The following is a 24016-nucleotide window of genomic DNA, read 5'->3' on the forward strand; positions in this document are numbered from 1 at the left end:
TTTCCCTATCAACATTGATTAAGATAAAGTTATTTGTGAACTTATAACTTTGTGCATTAGATATCAAAGGTAAGTATGTTATAAATATCATGCTGATTGTTGTAAACTATCATTTGTAATCTTTATTATTATCATCAGCCTGTAATAGACCACTACTGGGCTTATATTTTTCCATCATTATTACCGGTCTTTATTTATTTTTTCGTCGATATATTAAGGGTGACCTTTTGTTGATCATCTATTTAATGTCAGATAAGTTTGGTTACACGCTGGTATCGTATCTATGTAGTTCACTGCAACATAATAGGCGATACATGGAAAAAACCTATGGAAATATCTGCGAGTATATTTTGCATCGCAACGTAGTTTCATTATTAACTTTCCTGCTTGTGGTAGTCACTCACCTTGTAACCCAGTCATATACATATAGTTAAGTAGTCTCATTTTTTAAAAATAATTATGCCATTCGTATAATAGACCCCTTAGAATTAATGAATTTCAATAAAACATTTTTAACTTCTTTATTGTGTTTTAATATTTAATATTTTTCAATTATTTCTTATTCGGTATTCTGGAAATTTTCGTACTCATAATAAAAATGGTTTTATTAATTTAAACAATAGGTAACAATTTACTGTAGAATTACCACAATAAGGTGCTAGGTAATAATTATTTTTCAACAAACTTACACTAAGTATTTACCTATCGACGTAAAGTATAAAATACATACATTTCATATAATTATTATATTTCTTATAGCTATAATACCGGATTCCCTCGTTTTAACATAATGGAGAATAATACTTATTTAAAAATATACTATAAATAGTACACTATACTAATACACGATCAGTGCTTTTAGCTAACTGAACAGCCTATTATGTTTTGAAATAACTTCTCGACACTTCTATTCTATTTTACAATTAGCATTCGGTTTGGTTTTAAAATTTTTAGCGAACACATAATTTTCTTCGTATTATCGAACATTAGATTTTAATGTAGAAACATTGAATTAATTTTGGTTGAAGAACTTGCGTCGAATATTATACCTACTCAGTAAAAATATACTTTTGTTTTAAAATCTAATGTTCGATAATACGATTGGTTTCTACCAATTCATTTACGAATTATGCTCGGTTTAGGCTATTAATAGTTTTCAGTAAACTTATCACTAGTTTTAAGTTAACAGGTCACAGCGTAGTCTTTAATGGCGTATCATCCGGATCACTTCGTTGTTTATCCTCTTTGCTTTCTATCGTTTCTTTATTTTCATCTTCTAAATCTAATTTATCTTTCTTTTCATTTGATTCTAGCTTCTCATTCTTTTCACTAACTAAATCTATGCTATCTGGCTTTTCACAGAAGTCTAACTTTTCACTTTTTTCATTTAGAATTAAATCTAATTTATCTTTCTTTTCAACTAAATCTAGATTAGCTATATTTTCACTTAATCCTATTTTATCTTTACTCTCAGGAACATTGAATGGGCTCAGTATATTTGCTTTCTTCTTATCAATTTCCTTTTTGTCATCTGCTTCGAGAGCTTTCTTTCTTGCCTTGCTAAGTTCTCTTCTGTGCTGGACGTAGAACAATCTGTAACAGTTTTGAAGAATATAAAATACTGATACAAATTTAAAATATTTTGATATTATAAGATACAGCTGAGCATAAAGTATATGAGTTTGCTTGAACATCGTCTGCTTATTATTTAATATTAAAAAAACCTCTTCATATTAAAAGTGAAGGAAAATTCCAAGAGATTTTTATCTTTTATTCGACCAAGATAAGATGTTTTATATTTTCCCTGAATCCAATAAAAAATCACCATGATGAGTATATTCATTCCATAAGTAACAACATTATCCCGACGTCGTTTAACAGTGTACTTATGTTACAACATAACATAAGCTCACGACTATATTTCAAATGGGGTAGCCAGAGGTACATCAATCGCAAGATGAACAAGTACCTACACACTGAGTTTTCGATTACACCAACGTTTTCTATAGTGGTCGAGCCAACAGTGTTAGTTAAAAACTCATTGATGCAAGTCTACTACCGGGGTTCGAACCAGCACTTCCCGGTGAACCACAGAACCACAGTGACTTTGTTCCAACTTACATTAGGATCCCAGAAGCAGGTATGATGAGGGTGGCGCTGACGAGGAAGACGGCTCCGGCCATAACGTGGAGGGTCTTCATGTACATCCACGAGTAGAAGGGATGGAAGAGGAGGGATGCCACCGTCTCAGTCAGAGAGAACAGCGAGTTGATTTTAGCTGCAAGAAGATGTTTTTTTAGAACATCATCACATAACTTTTCTAGGGAAAAATAGAGCAGTGGTTTCCCTCTTGCCTTCCGCTCCAGAGTACTCTGAGATGAGTGGGATAGTGCCAAGAGTAGTCTATTTCAAAGCCGTACCAGGACTCCTGTCCTCCGCCTCTGAATAGTACTAGGACATGATTATATGAAACTAGCTTTTGCCCGCGACTTCATCCGCGTGACGTGTTATAAAAGAGAGATCTTTGTGTGTGTGGGAGTGCATATCTCAAGCATCTAACTTATGCAGTTTAGATTTTTTCATACAAATGTTTCTTCCCGCTAACTCCCGTTTCCGTGGGAATTTTGCAATTTACTGTTGCAACTAAGCTTTAAGTTTACTAAGGTACCTGTATGCCAAATTTCAAGGGTCTAACTTAAGCGGTTTAGATTTTTCATACAAAAGGATTTTCCCGCTAATTCCCGTTCTCGTGGGAATTCCGGGAATTCCTTTCTTAGTGCACCTCTACGGTACCTAAGCTAATTCCCTTCCAAATTTCAAGTGCCTACGTTTAGCCGTTTAGGCTGTGCGTTGATATGTCAGTCAGTCAGTTTCTCCTTTTATATATTTAAGATTATCATAGCATGAAAATTTCATGGGACTTAATATAGATGGCGATGAGTGGGTGTATAATAAACAACAACTTTATAATTCAGCTATTTAACTTTGCTTAGCCGTTTGAGGAATCTGTGTTATTTTTATCAGAAAATGTCTCCAGTGATGGTCTGTGCAAAACGTAATTTAGATTTAAGATTGAAAAGATGTTCTTCAAATATTTTTACTCTTTTCTTGTATTGTGTGGGTTGGTGGATTACCAACCCCTTCAACCATGGTGTCAGGGTTACTATTGAGCCGCCAAAGGCCCTACGGCTTTATTTTTACTTAGCACACATTTTTGTCGATCAAGTCGAATGGTAAACAATACTTTTGAAAAAAATAGTATAACATGCGCCACCATTATTACGTACGGTGGCTCTTTCACCGATTCTCCCAATATCCTCATTGTTTTCTTTTTGCCGTTATGTTTGTATAACGTAAGTGATAGGTGTGTCACTGAGAAGTAATGAGGCTCCGAAATTTTACAACATACCAGTTTCTTGTTTGTCCACTAATTTTGATATGATTGACCGCAACGATGTGAATGTTGTCCCATTAAGTATCTCCACAAGAGGTACTGAAAAGTGAAACGATGGTCAATATTAGCGAGAGTCATACGTGGTCATACTAAAAGAGTACAGAGGGATTAAAATCTGATTATTCTATTTTTAGTGACCCTACATGAGACCCCTCAAAAAGACGCACATACGTTGAATCAATTCATCTAAAAAGACCTTCTTTTTTGATGTGACTTATTGTAGATTTGCCGCAGATGGCATTAACTACTTGGCCGGACAAATCGCTGAGGGCTCTCACCCGGCACAACATTTAAGACATCAGGCCTGAGGGTGCCCAGTTGGGCGCGAACCTCGACTCCTCATTTGTCCGGACAAGTAGTTAATGCCATTAGCGGCAAAAAAGAGGCGTTCCATGAAGGGTGTCTCACTTAAACTCCGGGTCAGTTTGTTTTGGTGCCTCTTTGGTGCTGAGCAATTCGATCTCTGTATACCGTTATGGTGGTTATCATATCGTATCCTGAGGTGTCCCACCGTTCCTTCCAGGATTCTCTCTCAACATTGAGAATAATACTAACCCAAATACATTTCAAGGTCTGTCTGCACGAAGGCTGTCCAGATGGCGCCGACGAACCGGCTGCTTACAGAGATCAGGCAGAGCAGCGAGTCGTCCACCTGGAGACGCTTGCTGAGTACCGTGATTGAGAACATTGCACCTGGAAATATCAAAAATTAAGTAACACGGAGAACTGAATTTCCAAACAGCTGTAGTATTGCTTGTAAACAACTGTAGGTCCTAATATCCGACAGACGGATGTGTCCTTTGTAACATAATGGATAATTAGGTAGTGTTGTATTTCAACCACTATATATATATCTGTCCCGGTTATTACTTACTGATGTAAGTGCGTAGTTATTACATCAGTCATGTCAGGGGCCTATGACGGTTCAATAATAACCTTGGCACCAGGGTTGATGAGGTCACACTAGGGTCGATTAATTCTTTCAAATATTTTTCCTCTCAGACGACGCCCTGAGCCGAGGTTCGCGCCCAACTGGGCACCCTCAGGCCTGTTGTCTTAAACGTTGTACCGGGTGAGAGCCTTCAGCGCTCCCCATTTGTCCGGCCAAGTAGTTAATGCCATCTGCGGCAAATCTACAATAAGTCACGTCAAAAAAAAAAAAAAAAAGGTTGATGAGGTCACTTCCTAACATCAAGCTCATAGGTCGACATGTAGACAGATCACGTTGGTTTTCAGTTATCAGTACACAGTGTCCAGATATCGTTTGTCAGCAAGGTAAACCCCCTTTAAAGTAAGAAGTGTTTGTCCTAGGTCTGAGTGCGTCGCATTCTCTCTGTATTGGTGCTGACTCCAGTACACACTATCTAATTTTATTTAAAGTTATTTGCATGGCGAAGATTTTCTGTTTTATTAAGAAAATAGAAACATAGTAGCAGTACCATTGTTGTCACTATCGTTTAATGTCTGTATTATGAAACATCCGGGAGGTTAAGAGGCCTACTCAACAAGTCAAGGATTAGGTAATAATTGTCAACTTCATTTATTATCTCAAGTGGTTGTGCTTATTCAGAGTGGCTTTTTGAACATCCGCGTTCAAGACATCAGTACTCATTGTAAGAACTTAATGGTGATTTCCATGATAAAGTAAGAGGAAAATGTCAAGTCTACTGGAGCATTAGCCAAGTTGCAAACGAGTATAAAAAACATATTATTGACATCTTACGAAATTATGTCAACGCCATACATTTTTATAACTGTCACTGTCGATGTTCGAAATCGTTTCCACTCTAGATGGAGCACCATAAGGATTTACGCTATTTAGTCAACTTACTTTTTACTAAACGTCAAAACATGAAATTACTATGGAATTTGTATGAAACGCCTACTGTTTCATCATAGCAAAACGTGATAAATTGTCGAACTTATTATTAAGTTTTTCTTGATTACATATATACATAAACTCATGTCTATTTCCCACCGGAGTAAGCAGAGAATATGGAATTCCATTTGCTTCGATCCTGACATACTTCTCATGCTTCCTCCACATTCATCTATCGTTTCATACACGCACGCCGGTTCAGAGTAGATCTCACTGAGCGTTTTCGAAGAACATCTCCAATTTGTAATCCGAATTTCATAATTTTTCTTTGTCTTAAGACACTACTACTCAATTGTATGTATCATACTTACCACAGGAGTGCAAGATGATGGAGTAACTGGTGAAGAGTCCATATTTGACCATGTCCCAGTTGAGACGAGCTCTTACAAACAGGTATATGATGCTGTGCTCTGCTGCGAACATACATCAGTAATCACAACTAAAGTTCAAAATAATAACTAAAAAAAATCTAAAAATATTTGTATCAAAATATAACATAAGCTTACGACTACATCCGAGGAGTAGTCAGAGGCACATTCATCACAAGATGAACTAAGTCCCCACACCTCACCGAACTTTCTGTTACACCTACGTGATAGCGGTATAGGGTGTAAAGTGACATCGTGACGAATACTGAGTGGGATAATTCAGACCATGATTCTTAGTTAAAATCAAGTGGAATTTTCCGTCCCAAAATTCATGACTTTCTACAGTTTTTTTTAATTATTTTTAATTCTATACTTTTGTGGTGGAAAATTCCACTTGATATTTACTCAGAAAAATGAGCTGAATCATCTGTCTCAATATTCGTTACGATGTCACTAACACCCCGTGTTTGTAAGTACCCCCATACAAAGTTAGTACGGGTGACCCAATCGGGAATCGAACTCGGACCTCCAGATCGTGGGCCTAACGCTCATACCACTAGACCACGGAGGGTGTTACACCCTGTATTCACCTATAAAGCAATATTGCTATTAAGTACTTTTAGCACAAATGTCAAATTGCAATATTGCTTTTTTAGATGAATTGCTTCAATGTGGCCTTTTTGGCCGACCTGTACTTACACATAGTAGGTCCATAGAGGATGAACACAGTGAAAAGAGTAAGAAGCACTTTTACTCTTCTTTTATTCGCTCTCTTCCTGAATGCGACGGATACAGTTTCCACCACATGGCTAATGTTGAAGAATGACACCTTCTTATTTGAGTCCGGTCGCTCTATCTGAAATACCACATAAGATTATTTGAATAACCGAAAAACGCAATGTAACAATGTAACTATTTGGCAGTAATTTATTTGGCATTGTAAGTAATTAAAATATAATTATTTATATAATATATTGATTATTTATTACTGTCTATCCAGCCAACCGAAAATAATTGTGTGCGTCAAGCTAGCGGCCTCAAAAAAAAATGGGCACGAAAAAATAATTTGACCATACCAAAAAATAGTACTCTTATTGAAAAAAATAGTACCTGTTGTAAAAAAATTAGTACCATCACGGTTCTGGATTTATAGCCATGTTTTATTGCACTTGCTAGCTTGACGGTGAGCGAAATTTGGCGAGAGTTAACGACAAGGTCTTTCGCTTTGATTTAAACGCCAAAAAATAGTACCGAAATAGTACTCACCCCCTGCAAAATACCGAAATGAGTACTTCAACGGTTCCAAAGTTATAAAGGCAGTTCTTTGATCCCGCTAGCTTGACGTTTTGAAAATACCTATTATCTGGGGAACGCTTGCATACTTCAGTAAGTATGTAACTAATATCAATAAACTCGTATGAAATAGTACTTCCTACCATCATAATTTTGATCCGATTCTCTTTGTAGAAATATGTTAAAAAACCATCATAACCTATGCCATACATTTGTTGTTGATACAGTCACGTAGACAATTACATAACCTCACAATTTATTCGTAAGTATTGCCATTGCCAGTATTGCCATTTTGGAGGTCTACCCTACCATTTCTTTGCACTTCAGAGTGTTGCTATTACAAAAAATTGCTATTGCATACACCAAAGACCTTGTATAGAATAGACGGAGCATATTTAAGACGAAAGAAAAACATAGGTTTTGTCTTTCGCACTCATGTGAGCCGTCATAAGTTAAAAAGAGATAAATATACTATCGTCGTAACGTCTTTTGTACTCGTGTAGCGGGTTTGTTATAGAAACGTACCTATAGTATATGTTTTTGTATCAGAACCACTAGCGCCGTTCCATGTCTTTATCGACATTATTATTGGCTAAATATTTTATGTTAGTCCAAGATCTAAAAAAATATACATTACAAATTGAATGATTAATTAAATACAGAAATAACGACCTAGTATCCATACCTGGGTGGGTAGAACCACAAGTAAATTAGTTAAAACGATACCTATTTGTACCCTGATAGAAAGATACCTAAGAAGAACCTTACGTTGCGGTGACAGATTCAGAACCACTTATTCAACGTAATTATCATGGACAAACTTGTTAAAGGTCAATTTATCATTTTTGAATCTATGTCATTTCGCAAGGTGTTATGGCCGAGGAGGTCGAGGACGGTCCATCTAGTCCACATATACTATAGTATCATTTTAATACGACATTGCGGCCACCCTTTGGTTGCTATAAATCACATACCTACCCTTTTATAAAAATTAAATACACGTTTTTCATTGACTTGACCGGAAATCGAATCGGCTCTCGATACAAGAAGTAGACGACCTTCTAGTATATTTCGGGGATTATCTCAATGCGATTAAAGAATAAAAGCAAATACTTCTTTATAAGATTTTTATTCAATATAGTTAGAATACAATGACTACGAAGCACTGAACAATTCCGACTTTTGGTGATAAAAAAAAATATTTCCTCTTGTTCACTTTCTTTAGAAGTGTATAGTGTCGGCTCTGGTCGTTATAACTTTACCTGCAAGAATGGCACATATTAACGTGGAGCACACAAATTCACAAGCATTGCATGTTTACAAAATAGTTATTCATACTAATTATTTATAGAAGGAATAATCACAGGTAATTACCAAAATAGTTATTCATACTAATTATTTTGTGCAATAGAGAATATTTGTATTGTATTGAATTATTTTTTCCATGCTAATGTAGAATACAAAAACGAAATAGCTGCAAATTATAATTAACTTATAACTAAACTTAAACTCACCTTATGTGAGATATGTGAGTGAATATTGTTGGTACTGCATCTCTATGTAATATTTTTGTTTGGTATCCTGCTCGATAGAAAGCAAGATACATCGAAATGTAATTAGCACAGGCTTAAATAAGGAGAAGGCGTCCTTCAGAAGAGAGAATCATCTCGTTTCATGGTCTGAATCTAATTGTTTCTTAATTTCTTGTTTCGTAAATTAGGATATTTAGGAAATCTGGAAAATACAATATCTTTATGTAATCTTCATCCAAATCGGAAACAGGTCGAAAAATAAATTAAACGTGAATAGAATAACGCAACATGTAGATGTTACATTCAAACATAATATTATGTTATCGATATCAAAGGACAACACTACTTATAATACTTTGGGTACATGATCTGTCAAAGCTGATTAACGTAAAATGTGAAATCAATTATTTGTACAAATGTGACGGCTTTGCTGAAAATATGCGTCTGCATCGTGTTTAGGGCTCAATAAACTTTACAAAAACCAGACCAGGTAATGTATTTCTTGCACACAAACATGTATTATGTGGTCGATAACTTACCCATGGTGAGACATTGTTTGATCGTTCTCCATTATAACACCCATTCTACTCTCACAACCAATAGCTACGCAAGCCATGGTTCATAATGAATAACTATTTCACAGATTGTTTATATAAAAAGTTAAAATAATGTCCCAAAACACCAAAAAACTAACGGCAGGTTTGGTATCCAGCTGACTACCACAACATCTCAAAACGGTAAACACTGACGTTCTAGACAGCGGTGTTTGTCTATGTTTGTTTCTTTTTTCCACAGAGATTGTTGCCATAGGGAAGAAAGAGAGCTGTGATAGTTTGATCGTCACTCTAAAATATTATCCGTCTATTCTATACAAGGTCTTTGGCATACACCCATATGCAATAATTTTAATAGAAAATGGCTGCATGGGTCTAGTTCTTATGGAAAACAATCTGTGATTTTAATACATCATAATTCATTTTTAATCTACTGTTTTATTTTATAATTTATACCTTCCTGTTCAATTTGTTACGGATCGAAGTGTTTGTTAATAAAAAAATTGCAGTATTTGTAGAATAACTCAAAGAGTTTCAACAATGATATTACTTTCATCTGACAACCCTGGCACTTCACCAATTTTTACCCAAAAATGGGGAAAAAATACTAAAATCTGATAACATCCTTCTTGAGCATGTGTAATAATTTTGTTCGCGACGGTACCTGTCTTGATAAATGTATGACATAGGTTATAATGACTTTTTGACATATTTCTACAAAGAGAATCAGGTCCAAATTATGATGGTAGGGAGTACTATTTCATACGAGTTTATTGACATTAGTTACAAACTGAAGTATGCAAGCGTTCCCTAGATAATAGGTATTTTCAAAACGTCAAGCCAGCGGGATCAAAGAACTGCCTTTATAACTTTGGAACCGTTGAAGTACTCATTTCGGTATTTTGCAGGGGGTGAGTACTATTTCGGTACTAGTTTTTGGCGTTTAAATCAAAGCGAAAGACCTTGTCGTTAACTCTCGCCAAATTTCGCTCACCGTCAAGCTAGCAAGTGCAATAAAACATGGCTATAAATCCAGAACCGTGATGGTACTATTTTTTTTACAACAGGTACTATTTTTTTCAATAAGAGTACTATTTTTTGGTATGGTCAAATTATTTTTTCGTGCCCATTTTTTTTTGAGGCCGCTAGCTTGACGCACACAAATAATTACTTTTTTAAGAGAATTAAATTATCCACCGAATTAGTCAAAGATACACAGGTCTACTAGATGAAGTTTCTGCTAGAAATTAGTTATACAGACATCATAACTGGCAACTAAGTACATAGTTCCCTTCAAAGAATCGTTCATACAGTTATTAATAGTAGTAGCGTGTTTGCGAGTAGGTTTGACTGTCAGAACATGCGCCATTGTTGTATGATGCATTTATTGACGAACAAAAACTACTAGTAATTATATAATTTTAATTTTATTGTATTTTAATTTTTATTTTGGTTTTAATTTTGATTTTAATTTTTGTTTTAAGTATGTATTTAATTAATGTAACCAATGTGTGTAATGTTAAGTAACTATGGACCATCATGTCCGAAATAAATGATTTTTGATTTGATAGTGTAAAAATGTACAAAAGTACAATTCCACGAAAGCATGCTCGATAATATTTCCATAATAAGTAATTATGATGCAAACGTATCATCATATTTATTGTAACGGGGGTTACACAAAATATGGACAAGTTAAAAAAACAGTCAAGCAAAAACTGAGGGTGACTGTGCTACAGGAGACAATACTGCGGTGAACGTTTTCAATAAAAAAAATTAGACATCCAAAGAATTTTATGATTAGTTATAAACATAACATAAACTGCCTATATACGTCCCACTGCTGGGCACAGGCCTCCCCTCGATTGAGGGTGTATGCTCCATACCCCCTCCGGTTAAATACTCCACCACGCTGCTCCAATGCGGGTTGGTGGAGGTGTTTTTACGGCTAATAGCCGGGACCAACGGCTTAACGTGCCCTCCGAAGCACGGAATCATCTTACATTTTCGGACAATCAGGTGATTCAAGCCTGAAAAGTCCTTACCAAACAAAGGACAGTCTCACAAAGTGATTTCGACAATGTCCCCATCGGGAATCGAACCCGGACCTCCAGATCGTGAGCCTAACGCTCTAACCACTAGACCACAGAGGCTGTTTTATGATTAGTTATAATTTTTCAAAAAAGTGCAGGATGTGGTATGAAAAACCAATTGTCAAATTTTTTACATTAAATTGTAAGCTTTTGCGGAAGACAACTAAAGGCAAGTTGTATACTATATATGACGTTTATATGACACATTTATAACAGTTTAGCGTAAAAATAATATGAGATTTTTTGTATGTGGCAAGATGTTTGTATCAATATGAAAATTGAAAACCTAATCTAAGTATTCTATTAATTTTATAATCACCTTAGTAAGACATTAAACAAATGTGCCACCGAAATTACGTGTATTTCAGTGGCGTAAATTCTGGCAATTTTCCGTATGTTGGTGTGTGAACAACCTAAGTGTCGTATTTTAATGGACAGCATAGTTCGCATTAGGATGACCAGCGGATGAATTGTTTGCCGACAACAATCCCTTAATACAACTGCATACATTTTTTAGTGACGCGACCGCAGCGACCATTATGTTCTAGTGAGACAGGGCCCTAATAGTGCGCAGAGAATGCGTATCGAAATGTTTTCGATTTGGTAATTTCCTCTTTCCTATTATTATGCATGACAACGTCCGCTTTGCCAATTCTGCCATTTTGCATTATCGATTTTTAATCCAAACTTTTCGTCGTATCGTTGTGATGTGAATTATGTTATGCGTTATGTACTTATTTGTTATTTTATCTACTTACTTTAAATACATCTATTTAGTGTACATTATAAATTGTATACATTTATTTGGTGGCGGGACCATGGTTGGGCCACAATGGGGTCCTAGTGAGATAGGGTCCTATGTAGTCATAATCTATATGGTAATGAGTGAATAGTGATTCTGTTAGGTACCTTAAAACGAATTATAAAATTATCACTTATCATATTTCGAAGTGATTCATAATAATATTAAGTAAATTTGTCTCCTGTGCTGATTGTTAATTGTTTTTTTTTTCATTTTTAGAAATACATAGAAACAATTGCATGTAATTAAATTATGTAAGAAATAAACAAAATAAAAGTTAAAAAACTAAAACCTAAATGTATGAAACAGGAAAATAGATAAACTAAGTATATTCCTAAACTATTCGGAAGAATTTCAGAGAAATATACCTATTTTCTTGTTTCATGCTCTTTAGAGCGTGATTTTAGACGTTTATAGTGATACCTCATTTGTTAAATTCTGACTGGTGGTTTAGAAGTTTGGTTGGAACGGACATACATATATGTATATAAATATATATACACACATATATATATATATATATATAAATTATTGATCATAAGGATATAGGTAAGATAGGATGTTTTAAGCGCTTTCCTGCTTAAAGTTTTAGCTTTGATTGATATTAGGTCATGGTATATCAGCACACCTATTCACAGAATCGGTTTCGTTTTATCAATTAAACTATCTTATTTCGTAATCGTTTGCAACATGGCTAATGCTCCTTGATGCTATTGATAAAGAGTGGACATTGGACAGAGAGATATGATAAAGTAGGGAGGTCTTTGCCCAGCAGTGGGACACTGTGCATTCATGTGTATTTGATTGTCAAAACTTTCATTTAAAATGACCTATATAAATATGTGTATGTATGTGTGTGTGCGTGTGTATATGTGTGTATAAGGACATTATATTATGGTCTTTCATGTAAGTGATGCTGTAATAATAATAATATTAACAATACATACATACATAAGTAGCAAAGGTTGGTGGTAGGGCTGGCAGAGGAAGACCTAGATTAGAAGGACATTGACCAAATTCAAATTCAAATTCAAAAATATCTTTATTCAGTAGGTAACATAGTTACACTTTGAATCGTTAATTTTTACATAACGAACGTCTCATCCGCCTAAAACTACTGCAGCTTCTCACAACCTGGAGATGTCCTTAGAAAAGGTTCAGTAAGATCTACTCTGAACTCGCATGCGTGTATGAAACGATTTATGAATTTGGAGGAAACCAAAGAAGTATGTCAGGATCGAAGCAAATGGAATTCCATAGTCTCTGTTTACCCCGGTGGGAAATAGGCGTGAGTTTATGTATGTACGTTATTTATAATATTACAGTAGATAACAGTAAATTATGCACGTGCAGGTATTTTATTTGCATTTGACTCGCACGTCGTATTATTAAACTGATTATCATTGAATCACTGTAATTCAGCGTGCCTGATCGTTATACTATTATTATGTAAGTAAGTATAATCGAACATTACACGGGACACTTTGCATATTCCTGGTTTAAAATATATCATCCCTAGCATTATTCCGTTTTTCACAGAGTCCGCTTATCGAACCTGAAAATTTGACAGGTCCGTTTTTTACACAAGCGGCTGCCTGTCTGACTTTCCAATCCACGAAGGGAAAATCAGCCCAATACAGGTTAGGTCACATATCTCCGGAAATGAATTTCTTGGGAATGTGGGTTTCCTCACGATGTATTTCTTCACCACTGAACACGTGATAATCAATTATGATCCAAATTCAAAAACAAATTCGGCAATCTATCAGTTGTCATAATAACATAATAATTAAAAAGTGTTTGTTTGAATTAATGCATAAGACTTTATCTAACATATTATGTTTTGTTTATTTCTTAGGCAGTGAACAAACCCTTAAAACATCATGTAAAATTACAGATATGATTTTGAGTCACGTCAGGGGCCTTTGACGGCTCAATAACAACCCTGACACCAGGGTTGATGAGGTTGGTCATCCACCTCCATTTATTCTCCTATCATGTGATAGTAGAAGAAGAAGATATGATTTATAATTGTATATTCCTCAGAAGAATACCTGCCCCTGTACTGTCTACACTTCTCTTTTCGTCTCACTGATGTTCAGAAGATAGGTGTAGTAGTATCGTATTTCGAAGTAATTCATAATAATGTTATATTTGTCTCTTTTGTTTCCATTGGTCTTTGATAACTATTTGTGTTCTTTAATTTTTAAAATAGACAGAAACAATTGCATTCATCATTCAATATTAATTCGTATTGTTCGTATTATTTAAGAAATAAACAAATTAAAAATAAAAGTTAAAAACCTATAACCCGACTACGGTAAAATCACGCTCTAAAAAGTATAAAACAAAAATTAAGTATATTCTTAAACATCGGAAGAATTTCAGAGAAATATACCTATTTTCTTGTGTCATACTCTTTAGAGCGTGATTTTAGACTGTTAAATTCTGACTGGTGGTTTAGAAGTTCGGTTGGACCGGACATACATACATAGCGCCAGTCTGTCCTAAAGGTCATAGCTCACTTACACGACTCTGCTCAAACACTGCCCTAAATGACTTCTGGCGGTCAACTACCGAGCAGTCTGATGACGGGAAGCTTGAGTCTGCTGATTTATATTGTCAATATAAAATATATCACAGGACCATGACTCAAAGCCCATATTTGAATGATATTTTATTACTCAGGTGGTAGCAGAGTCATGTAAGTTTGCTACCTTATGAATTCGCCTACGGAATACTTTGCGGCAAATCTCCAATAAGTCACATCAAAAAAGGCATACTACTACGGCTTTGTTTTGAAATAATATATATATACATACTGTACTACTGTAGGTATATAATTATGTCATCATTATATAATTCGGTTCCAATACTACGAATATATTAACTGACATTCGATGTTCTATTCAAAGGATATATATTAATGTAATATATGATAATACGAAATATGTTGAATGATGTAATAGTAATAATTTTCTAAGTATTATGACGCATATTCTCTGTTGTCTCATATAAGTATAATAATATAAAATATTTTATTACAAACCTATTGTCTAACTCGTTGTAGTTATCAACAGAACAAACATTAAAGTAGTTTTATGATGCTATCATTAGTAAGATGACATTATTATGTATTACTTATGTAAATATATTATTGAATATATATATATATATAATATAATTATAGTATAATTATAGGGCCAAGGACTATAGCTGAGTGAAGTCGACCATCGAAAAGAGAGTTATCTTAAAATGTATCTAGAACATAATTGAGCCGAATCATAACAATATAAATACTACTCTAATTATATAGGTTATCCTTTCTTACTTACTTACGTCAAGGAACAAGGCCTATGCAATATATTTTTAAACTAAATACAATGACAGGTATATAACAAAATTAAAACTAAACTTTCAATAATTTCGACATTTCTTTTGTCGTGGCGTTGGTGTATATTATGGCCTATTCAATACTGCGCGTAGAAGACACCATTTAATTTTATTATGAATTATACCTGTAATTTTCTTATCCGCCTTAAAAGGAGAGAAACGTATGATTGATGAATGAGTGAATGAATCAATATAGGGATTTCAATGTTGATGATCTCACTGTATGCAACCCGTTAGACGTGTGCTATCAACTTAATTCTGTGTTATATGCCAATGAAAATTTTAAGAGGGTTTCTGGCTGGTGTTCTATAAATGTTCATCATCATCAGCCCATTAACGTCCCCACTGCTGGGGCACGGGCCTTCCCTATGGATGGATAGGTAGATCGGGCCTTAAACCATCACGCGGGCCCAGTGCGGATTGATGGTTATTAACGACTGCTAATGCAGCCGGGACCAACGGCTTAACGGGCCATCCGAAGCACGGAGGAGCTCGAGATGAAAACTTTTTTTTTGTGGTCACCCATCCTATGACCGGCCTTTGCGAAAGTTGCTTAACTTCTACAATCGCAGACCGAGCGCGTTTACCGCTGCGCCACCGACCTCCTCCTATAAATGTTATGCCTGTCAATTAAAGACTTCAATTCGTCTTACTTAAAATAAAATTAGATGGTGTGTACAGGAACCAGAACCAAAATGTCTATTAGTTATGAAGATTAAATTCGAAACGATCCTAAATGTCACCTTTCTATTTTGAATTTTATTCGATAAAAGTAAGTTTAGAATGACTTTTACAAAAATCCGTTGGTTTATTAATCGGTTTTATTAATGTTATCAGGTATTTAATAATATTCAAAGGGTTTTTATCATGTTTATCACAAAAATAGTACAAGATGACTGTTTAGTAGTCGATAAGAATTTTATTTATTACAACTTCTATCGACTTTTCAGGATTAATCCTACAGTGACGTGTTGTTTCACAATGAATAATATTGCCTATCTCTGTAAAATTAATGATTTGACTATTGTAAAAACGTGAGATACGATCGAGAGATATAATAGTTGTTAAGTAATAACTGAATAATAAAGGAATGACTTTGCAAGAGGTATTAGAATGACCTCTTGTACGATTTTGTAGTAGGTATATTGTGATGATGACAAAACGCTCAAGGGTCGGTCAATTTCGAAGGCCACTGGATATTTTTGCTGCATTTTTTCTAAGAGGTATGTAATATATAGTGCTAAGGGGGGAAATTTAACATTTGCGCATATAAAAGTAAGTGCGCAATACCAACAAATGCCCCTAAATCTCCCTAGCATTATCCAGTTTTTCACAGGGTCCGCTTACCTAACCATGTCCGGTATTTTACAGAAGCGACTGTCTGTCCGAAATGCATTTCTTGGGAATATGGGTTTCCTCACGATATTTTATACGTAAGTAATAATCATTTATGATCCAAACATGAATTCGGAAACAAATTCGATAATCATTGGTTTAGGCTTGTGCTGGATTCGAACCTGCGACTTCAAAGTGAAAGGCAAGCGTTCTACCATGACATACGGCACGGCTGGGTTTTTTTGGCAATACCAATAAATGCCAAAAATCAATTTTGCTTTTTTAGGTGAATTGCTTCAGTGTAGCCATTTTCACCCCCCCCCCCCCCCCCCTCCAGATCTTGACGAAGACATAGGTTTATTAATTATCAGCGTTGGAAAGCTGATCAATAATGATTTTAGAGTACGGTATGCTAAACGGGCGCAGGTTAAAATATATGACCCATTTGTCTCCTACCTATATTTATTAATTATTAAAGAAATTGAAAAGGTATTCACTCACCGGTGGCTTTCCTCTTTCTCTGAGCAGTTGATCTGGTTCTTTCAGACAGAAGCATCCGTACATCAGGACCAAGAAGAACAGTATTGCCGTCATGGTAAACATCCCATAGTAACCCATTCTCTTCAGCAAGATTCCGCTCATTCCGATCCCGATAGGCACCCCCACCGTCATGCAGAAGTTCACCAGCCCCACTCTGAAGGTCCTTGTCTCTTCAGAAGTGATGTCGCTGATGTAACTAAATACTCCAAGGAATATCGTCACCCAACCACCCGTCGCAGCACCGAATATTGTCTCCATAAACACCGTAACTTCAACAGGGATCTCATAGAAGAAATATACGTTGATCAGGTTATTTATCGAAGTCAGCAATTCTCCAAGAATCGGTAACAGGATACACAGTTTTCTCTTCCCGGTTCTGTCGCTCCACGCTCCCAAAAACATTATTATAATACAAGGCAGCAAGGTTTTTAGCACACCTCTCCAAATATCTGTCGATGATATTAGTTTCTGCACTTCTTTTTCTTCTTCGGTATAATTGCCAGTTCTCTTGATAAGGGCGTCGCAAATTTCATCACTATATCCTAGATTCACTCTGCAGGCTTTATCCAAGTTCAGATTCACCATAGCAAACATAGACAATACACTTGGGATAATGAACCCTGCAAGTAAGGGTTCCACGGTGATGTTGTCTTGGACCTCTTGGAGTTTCTCTCGAAAGGTCTTCTTCTTTGTTGTGACATCTTTCGTTAGAGGTTTCTCTTCCTTATCTTCAAGCTTCGGTTTTTGTTCAGCCATGATGACTTCAAGAAATTAAAAAATGGATTGTTCTATTGTCTTTTCATTGTTAGCCGATCGCACTCCGCACGTCGGAACGACTGCCGCTGCAATGTTTAATTTTACATTATGACTGACGATGTATGCGACACAATAATTGCCTTTAGTATTTACTTGTCCGATATTATTTGTTTGATATCAATGGTGCTGATAATGATAAAGTAGCGGAGTATGATAATAGGCTTTTGTTTTGTATCGATAGAATAGGTTCGGTTAATGAATTTGAGTCTCAATTACCTAATTACTTACGTAGCAATTTTTCAGGGAAGTACCAAATTAGCGTTTAGTTTCTAATTAATACTTCTCGGCATTTAATTCTAGCTTTGTAAAGGCACGTGTTGTCGGATTGATAATATGAACTCGTGATGTTGTGTCGGTGTGCGGCTGAGCGTAAATCCAGTGAATAATCATGACTTAACATAATTTTCTGTCTACAGACTTTACTGCTGTCGATGTTTCTATTTTTACGGTATAAAGCAAGACTTCATAATTTACAAGTATGCTTTCATATACTTAGGACTATTAAATATAACTTTTATACTATTTTTTCATTTGATTTGATTTTTCGCAGTTTTTAATTTCTCATATTAATTTTATAAATTTTTTTCAACTTCGATTCACAACGTTAGAAGCTTCATTTTAATATTTTCAGGTTTTATCACCCTTTTTGTGTTTAATCACAATCTAGGGAACATAATTCCATCTACGGACAACTAGGCATCGAAGGGCGTTTCATCCTTGTTGTGGATATACCACAAATCCGCTCTAAACGTTTCGCCTCTCTCTTTTTGATGCGAACAGCGAAGGATTGGAACTGCCTGCCGTCGTCTGTTTTTCCAATTCGTTATTATCTGGGAGTCATCAAGGCTAGCCTGTTAGTTAGGCTAGTGAAAAGGCATTTGTTAGGTAAGCCTGATCCACCCTAGACGACATCGTCACTTACCATCAGGTGAGATTGAGGTCAAATGCGAGCTTATTATTTAAAAAAGAAACTATTACTATTACAGTGTTTAGGTTTCGTTTATACTATTATTTTGCTCTGGCGTCACGTAAAATGATCGTGTAAATTGTCTGAAAACACCACTTTTGTGACAATTGTCATGACAAGCACTAATGTCACGTGCGAAAGTCATACACTGCAATTTTCAACTGTTGTAGTAAAAGGGAAATTATTATATCCTGTTGTTCTCTTCTAACGTGTGGATTGTGAGGTGAATTACCAACCCCCCCCCCCCCTGCCCCCCTCCTTACCCCTAATAAGGGCCCTGTCTAGTGAAAGACCCACACCATGGTGTTTACACTAAGCCATAGAATAAGGAATAATACTACATGCTACATGTCTAGGAAAGACAAAGAGAATGTGACGGCAATTTTCACAGTTTATTAATTATGGTAAAAAAAATATTACAGAGCATGTTGACTCGACACAAGTTTAAAATGAAGAGAGTGAATGATTGAAATGAATGTTACCATATACATCATATTTTTCTTTTTTTTAATTAAAAATGGTTTGGCTCAATAGTTGTTGCAAACACTACGTATAGAACGACAACTCTCCGCTCCCTACCAGCGTTTGAGCTAGGTTTACCTCACCCCCTCGATCATAGTTTAGACTTAAATCGTAAAGGCAGCGCGCGGACCAGTGATTTTCTTTTTGAGACTCGCAATACCTCGGCTCAGCGCGTCGTGTGAGAGATAGACTTTGTATCAAAAGTAGTCGCAAATTGCTGACTTTTTGTATACTAATAATGGCTCTGGCCACCCCATTACAGATTACGGGTGAGAGTTTGTTTGTGTTGTCTGTATTATTGTCATTATTTTAGCAGACGTTAAAGGTACCTACGTAAATCGTAACCAATAGGCATTGACCGTTAATGGTGTTGTTGTCAATAAAAACTTGTTATTAAAATTTTTGTAAACAAAACACTGATCTCATGACGAAAAACACTTACATCATCCAGCTCTTTCGATTGTCCTGTTAGCTATTAGCTTGTTGTGCCTATTAGCTAAGTAGGTAACTATATGTATTATTTCTTGTTTACCATTACACTGCACATTACTAATTTATTTATTATTGTTAAAATTTGAAACAGATAAACTGATTTAATGGGTATTTTGTTGTGAATCATTCCCTGATTGATTCTTGAGATACTATTATAGGTTCCATTTTTATTTTTTTAAAGAATGTACTCATTTTATAATACTTTTTGATTACGGAATTTATTTATTTATAAAAAGAAATTGGGGATTTTGCTCCGAGTTCGATTTAAAATCTCGAATAATTAAATATCGAGAAGTTTTTTTTTACATACTTAATATAGTGTTGCCAATGCGAATGTTGATGTGATAGTTTTAATTAAATAGTTTTTGCCAAAAACTTATACCTTGGATAAAAAAAAGAAGAAAGAAAAAAATATTTATTCGGCATATAAGAAACATACTTAGGTAATTAAATTACTTAATAATAATTATACATACATTAACTTCTTCACTGAGTTTTCCACTTAGCCGGTGTTTAAGTTTACAAAGAATTGACTGCACTTAGCTGCTGTGTGACAATGAATCAATCACGGTTTGTGACGCGTAGTGATAAAACAGGTATGTATTTAGATGACAATTATTTTTTCAGTACCTTAATAATTCCTAGTCATGGAATATAAAGAATCGCGTGATAATATTTTAAATCTTTTGACATAATAAGTGCGAAAATTTACTCGAGACAATTGAAAAATATTTAAGTAGATAGTTTTATTCGTAGTTTATTATTTTTATTCGTTTTTTTGTTAGATTGCAGAATTTATGACGAATGTTTTCTTCTAACATTTTTCATAATTATAACAAGCATTAGATTCGAGTTAGATTTATATGAATAAAAATGAGTAGCTATTTTATCCAGACTGGTTCATTTTAAGAATGCTGGAAAAAACCGCAAGACACGTCTTTGGTAAAAGAATTAATTCTTAAAAGGAATAAATATTTAGAAAATATATTAAGTCTCTATTTGTCACTCTTAAACGCACAATTTCAACTCTGCACGTACGACACACAATTTTGAATCAAAAGAACCACAAAATCTTCGTTTATATGCTAGAAAAAAAAAACCGTAAAGCCATATCAACGTGACTAAAATCAATCGCGCGGCTTATCAACTGCCATATCGGGCACAACGAACGTTCTATGGTCGAATACACATTTACGTTCTTGTCCAATTACCTAGTTGAGCAATATCCTGCGACTGGCCATATGCCATTACGTTGCCTATTATTCAGATGAATTCTTATGATTTCATCTGACCCTGGTACTTGAATATGCAATTTTGTATCTGCAATCCCTTTTGGGGTAAGCAGAACAGATAATTTAGCATTATTTAATTGGTTACTTTAAGCATCGCTTCAAGTTTCCGACGAACCGATTACTCTAGACATGGAGGCGGCTAAGCAGCTCGCGACACCAAACACTTCAGAACCCCAATACCGACCCCGCCGGCGTGGACAACGATTTCTCTAACTAGGGTCGATTAATTCTTTCAAATATTCTTTCTCTCTGACGACGCCCTGAGCCGAGGTTTGCGCCCAACTGAGCATCCTCAGGCCTGTTGTCTTAAATTTTGTACCGGGTGAGAGCCCTCAGCGCTCCCCATTTGTCCGGTCAAGTAGTTAATGCTATCTGCGGTAAATCTACAATAAGTCTCGAAAAAAAAGTTGCTTTCAAAAAAAATTAAGCATAGAACCATCTCACTTATTCGGATAATCAGGTACTTCAACCTGCTATGGCCTACTTAAACCAAAGATAGTCCAAGTGATTTTCGACAATGTCCCCGTTAATTGATCCCGGATCCAAGGACCCCCCCTCTCTATACATTTAAAAAAAAAACTTCAAACTCCCTCTATGGTCTGGTGGTTAGAACGCCCAACGATCTTTGGATCCGGGATCAATTAACGGGGACACTGTCGAAAATAAATGGACTGTCTTTTGTTTGAGTAAGCCATAGCAGGTTGAATGATTGTCCGAAAAAAAATTGAAAAAATTGAATTGATTGAAAAAAAAATGCAAACTCAATGTATACCAGTTGTATACATTGAGTTTGCAGTTGTTGAAGTTTTTTTTCAGTACCGGGAGAGTTCCGGCCAGAAAATCGGAGTGTACCTATTAACGTTCTTTAAGAACGAGTACACCAAACTCAAACATTAGAATTTATGACGCTTCTAGTGCCAAAAGATCGCTATTTAATACAAAAAAGAAAGTTACTAGAAAATAGCACTAACGGGTAAAGTAAAAAATGGCAAATGATTATCATTTTATAACGGTAACCTCGCTGTGTCACGAAGTATTTTTAGATGCATATGGCATTAACTACTTGGCCGGGCAAATGGGGCGTGCTGAGGGCTCTCACCGACACTAAAGGAAGTCGTGGTAACCCAGTTAGAATGCTTGCCTCTCACTTTGAGGTCGCAGGTTCGAATCTAGCACAGGTCTAAACCAATGACTGACGAATTTGGTTTCGAATTCATGTTTGGATCATAAATGATTATCACGTGCTCAGCGGTGGAGGAAAACATCGTGAGGAAACCCACATTCCCGAGAAATGCATTTTTCTGAAGTATGTGACCTAACCTGTATTCGCCTGGTTTCCCTTCGCGGGTTGGAAGGTCAGACAGGCAGTCGCTTCTGTAAAAATCCGGACCTGTTAAATCTTTAGGTTGGATAAGCGGACCCTGTGAAAAACGGGATAATGCTAGGAAGATGATGAAAACGACCCCAGAGTAATAAGCGCTAAATGAAGTCCAATCGTCGACCTCGCCGGCTGGTTCGTTATCCGGGTCCTGATCCTGGGGTGTTTGTTCTAGCGAGCTGATTGGTCGCCTCTATGGCTATGCCACGAACTATAAATAGGTAGGTTCTTAAGTATATTGACTATATTTATTCCTTTGTTTTTACAGATTATTCTTAAATTTCAACGTAAATACATAACTTGCGCCCGTAATCCCTGTCCGGGTGGGCACAGCACAACTAGATGGCAGGAGACAGCTTGGAGCCACGAAGTGGTATTTAAGTTCTAAATTACGTAGGTATCATAATAATGTTATATGTGGTTGGTTGTACATGTACACTTATCTGGAAATATACTACACCTATTGTTGACAAATCGTGCACGTATGATTGGTTATCTCATGAAAAAATTAAAAAAAAAAAAAACAAATGGTGTAACAAAAAAAAAAAAAAATATTTTCCAAGATTTTTTTTTGTATCGAATAGTAAAGTAAACATAATCATTTTATTATTTATTTAGCAAGTTTTTATCATATTGAACTCTTCAATTTAGTAGAAACATAACATAGACAGGTTATACAAGTTCCACTGCTCGGCGCGGGCCTTGCCTCAATCAGCTAGTGGGGGTATGGATCATATTCCACTGCGTGTTCGTGGGATATATATAAAAAATAATATAAAATGAAAAACATAAAAACAACATTAATTAAAGATTTAACAAGTGAACTTTAACCAGACATGTACCAATTATTTTCTTTTTGGCTTACCTGAAGGTTGAAACAAAATTCCAAAGAGTAGGTAACACAAAAAATATTTTACAACTATAATATCATTTTAATTTTAAAAAATATACAAAAACAAAACACTTTTTGAAATTTTCCTTAACACGCACGGCTATCTCACTAGATTCATCCGTTCCGACTAGTCTGGTGACGTTAAGAACGAGTTTGTATGTTTACAGCTATATTTGTGTCCAGTACTTTGGTCACTTTTTTCTAACCTTGGCCTTAACCAGGTGGGTCAGTGCCATCGAGTCCCTTCGACGTGCTTTTCCTTTTAATTACAATCTCGCTCCGCCATTTTTCTTTTTAATTCTAGGCCAGATTATTATTATTGCGTATGGCAGACAAAAGAAATATATCCTGCGTGGATCATATATCCAGCTTAAGCTCCCCTAACCAAGTCTCTGCCGCATCCGTCACACAATG

General features: G+C 35.6%; 1 protein-coding gene across 1 annotated transcript; it reads right to left on the bottom strand.

The window, feature by feature from the left end:
• Window positions 1-509: 509 nt before the first annotated feature.
• On the bottom strand, window positions 510-23730 carry LOC126366597 (proton-coupled folate transporter-like). The gene is made up of 8 exons (XM_050009762.1): window positions 23576-23730; window positions 17205-18085; window positions 6401-6557; window positions 5645-5746; window positions 4010-4147; window positions 3410-3493; window positions 2122-2278; window positions 510-1593 (listed from the first exon to the last, which is right to left on the bottom strand). The coding sequence occupies exons 2-8, from the start codon at window positions 17997-17999 to the stop codon at window positions 1191-1193; spliced, it is 1836 nt and encodes a 611-aa protein (XP_049865719.1). The 5' UTR covers window positions 18000-18085; window positions 23576-23730; the 3' UTR covers window positions 510-1190.
• Between the last annotated feature and the right edge of the window lie 286 nt (window positions 23731-24016).

The sequence above is a fragment of the Pectinophora gossypiella genome, chromosome 5 (genome assembly GCF_024362695.1).
Source record: "Pectinophora gossypiella chromosome 5, ilPecGoss1.1, whole genome shotgun sequence".
NCBI lineage: Eukaryota > Metazoa > Arthropoda > Insecta > Lepidoptera > Gelechiidae > Pectinophora > Pectinophora gossypiella.

What these genes read in the sequence shown, in the direction of transcription:
- LOC126366597 (XM_050009762.1), bottom strand. Translation starts at nt 17,999, where the DNA reads ATGGCTGAACAAAAACCGAAGCTTGAAGATAAGGAAGAGAAACCTCTA. An exon ending in CATCATCTTGCACTCCTGTG is followed by an intron (nt 4,148 to 5,644) that starts GTAAGTATGATA and finishes TGATATTTCCAG; the next exon opens with GTGCAATGTTCTCAATCACG. An exon ending in AGACCTTGAAATGTATTTGG is followed by an intron (nt 3,494 to 4,009) that starts GTTAGTATTATT and finishes TTCACTTTTCAG; the next exon opens with TACCTCTTGTGGAGATACTT.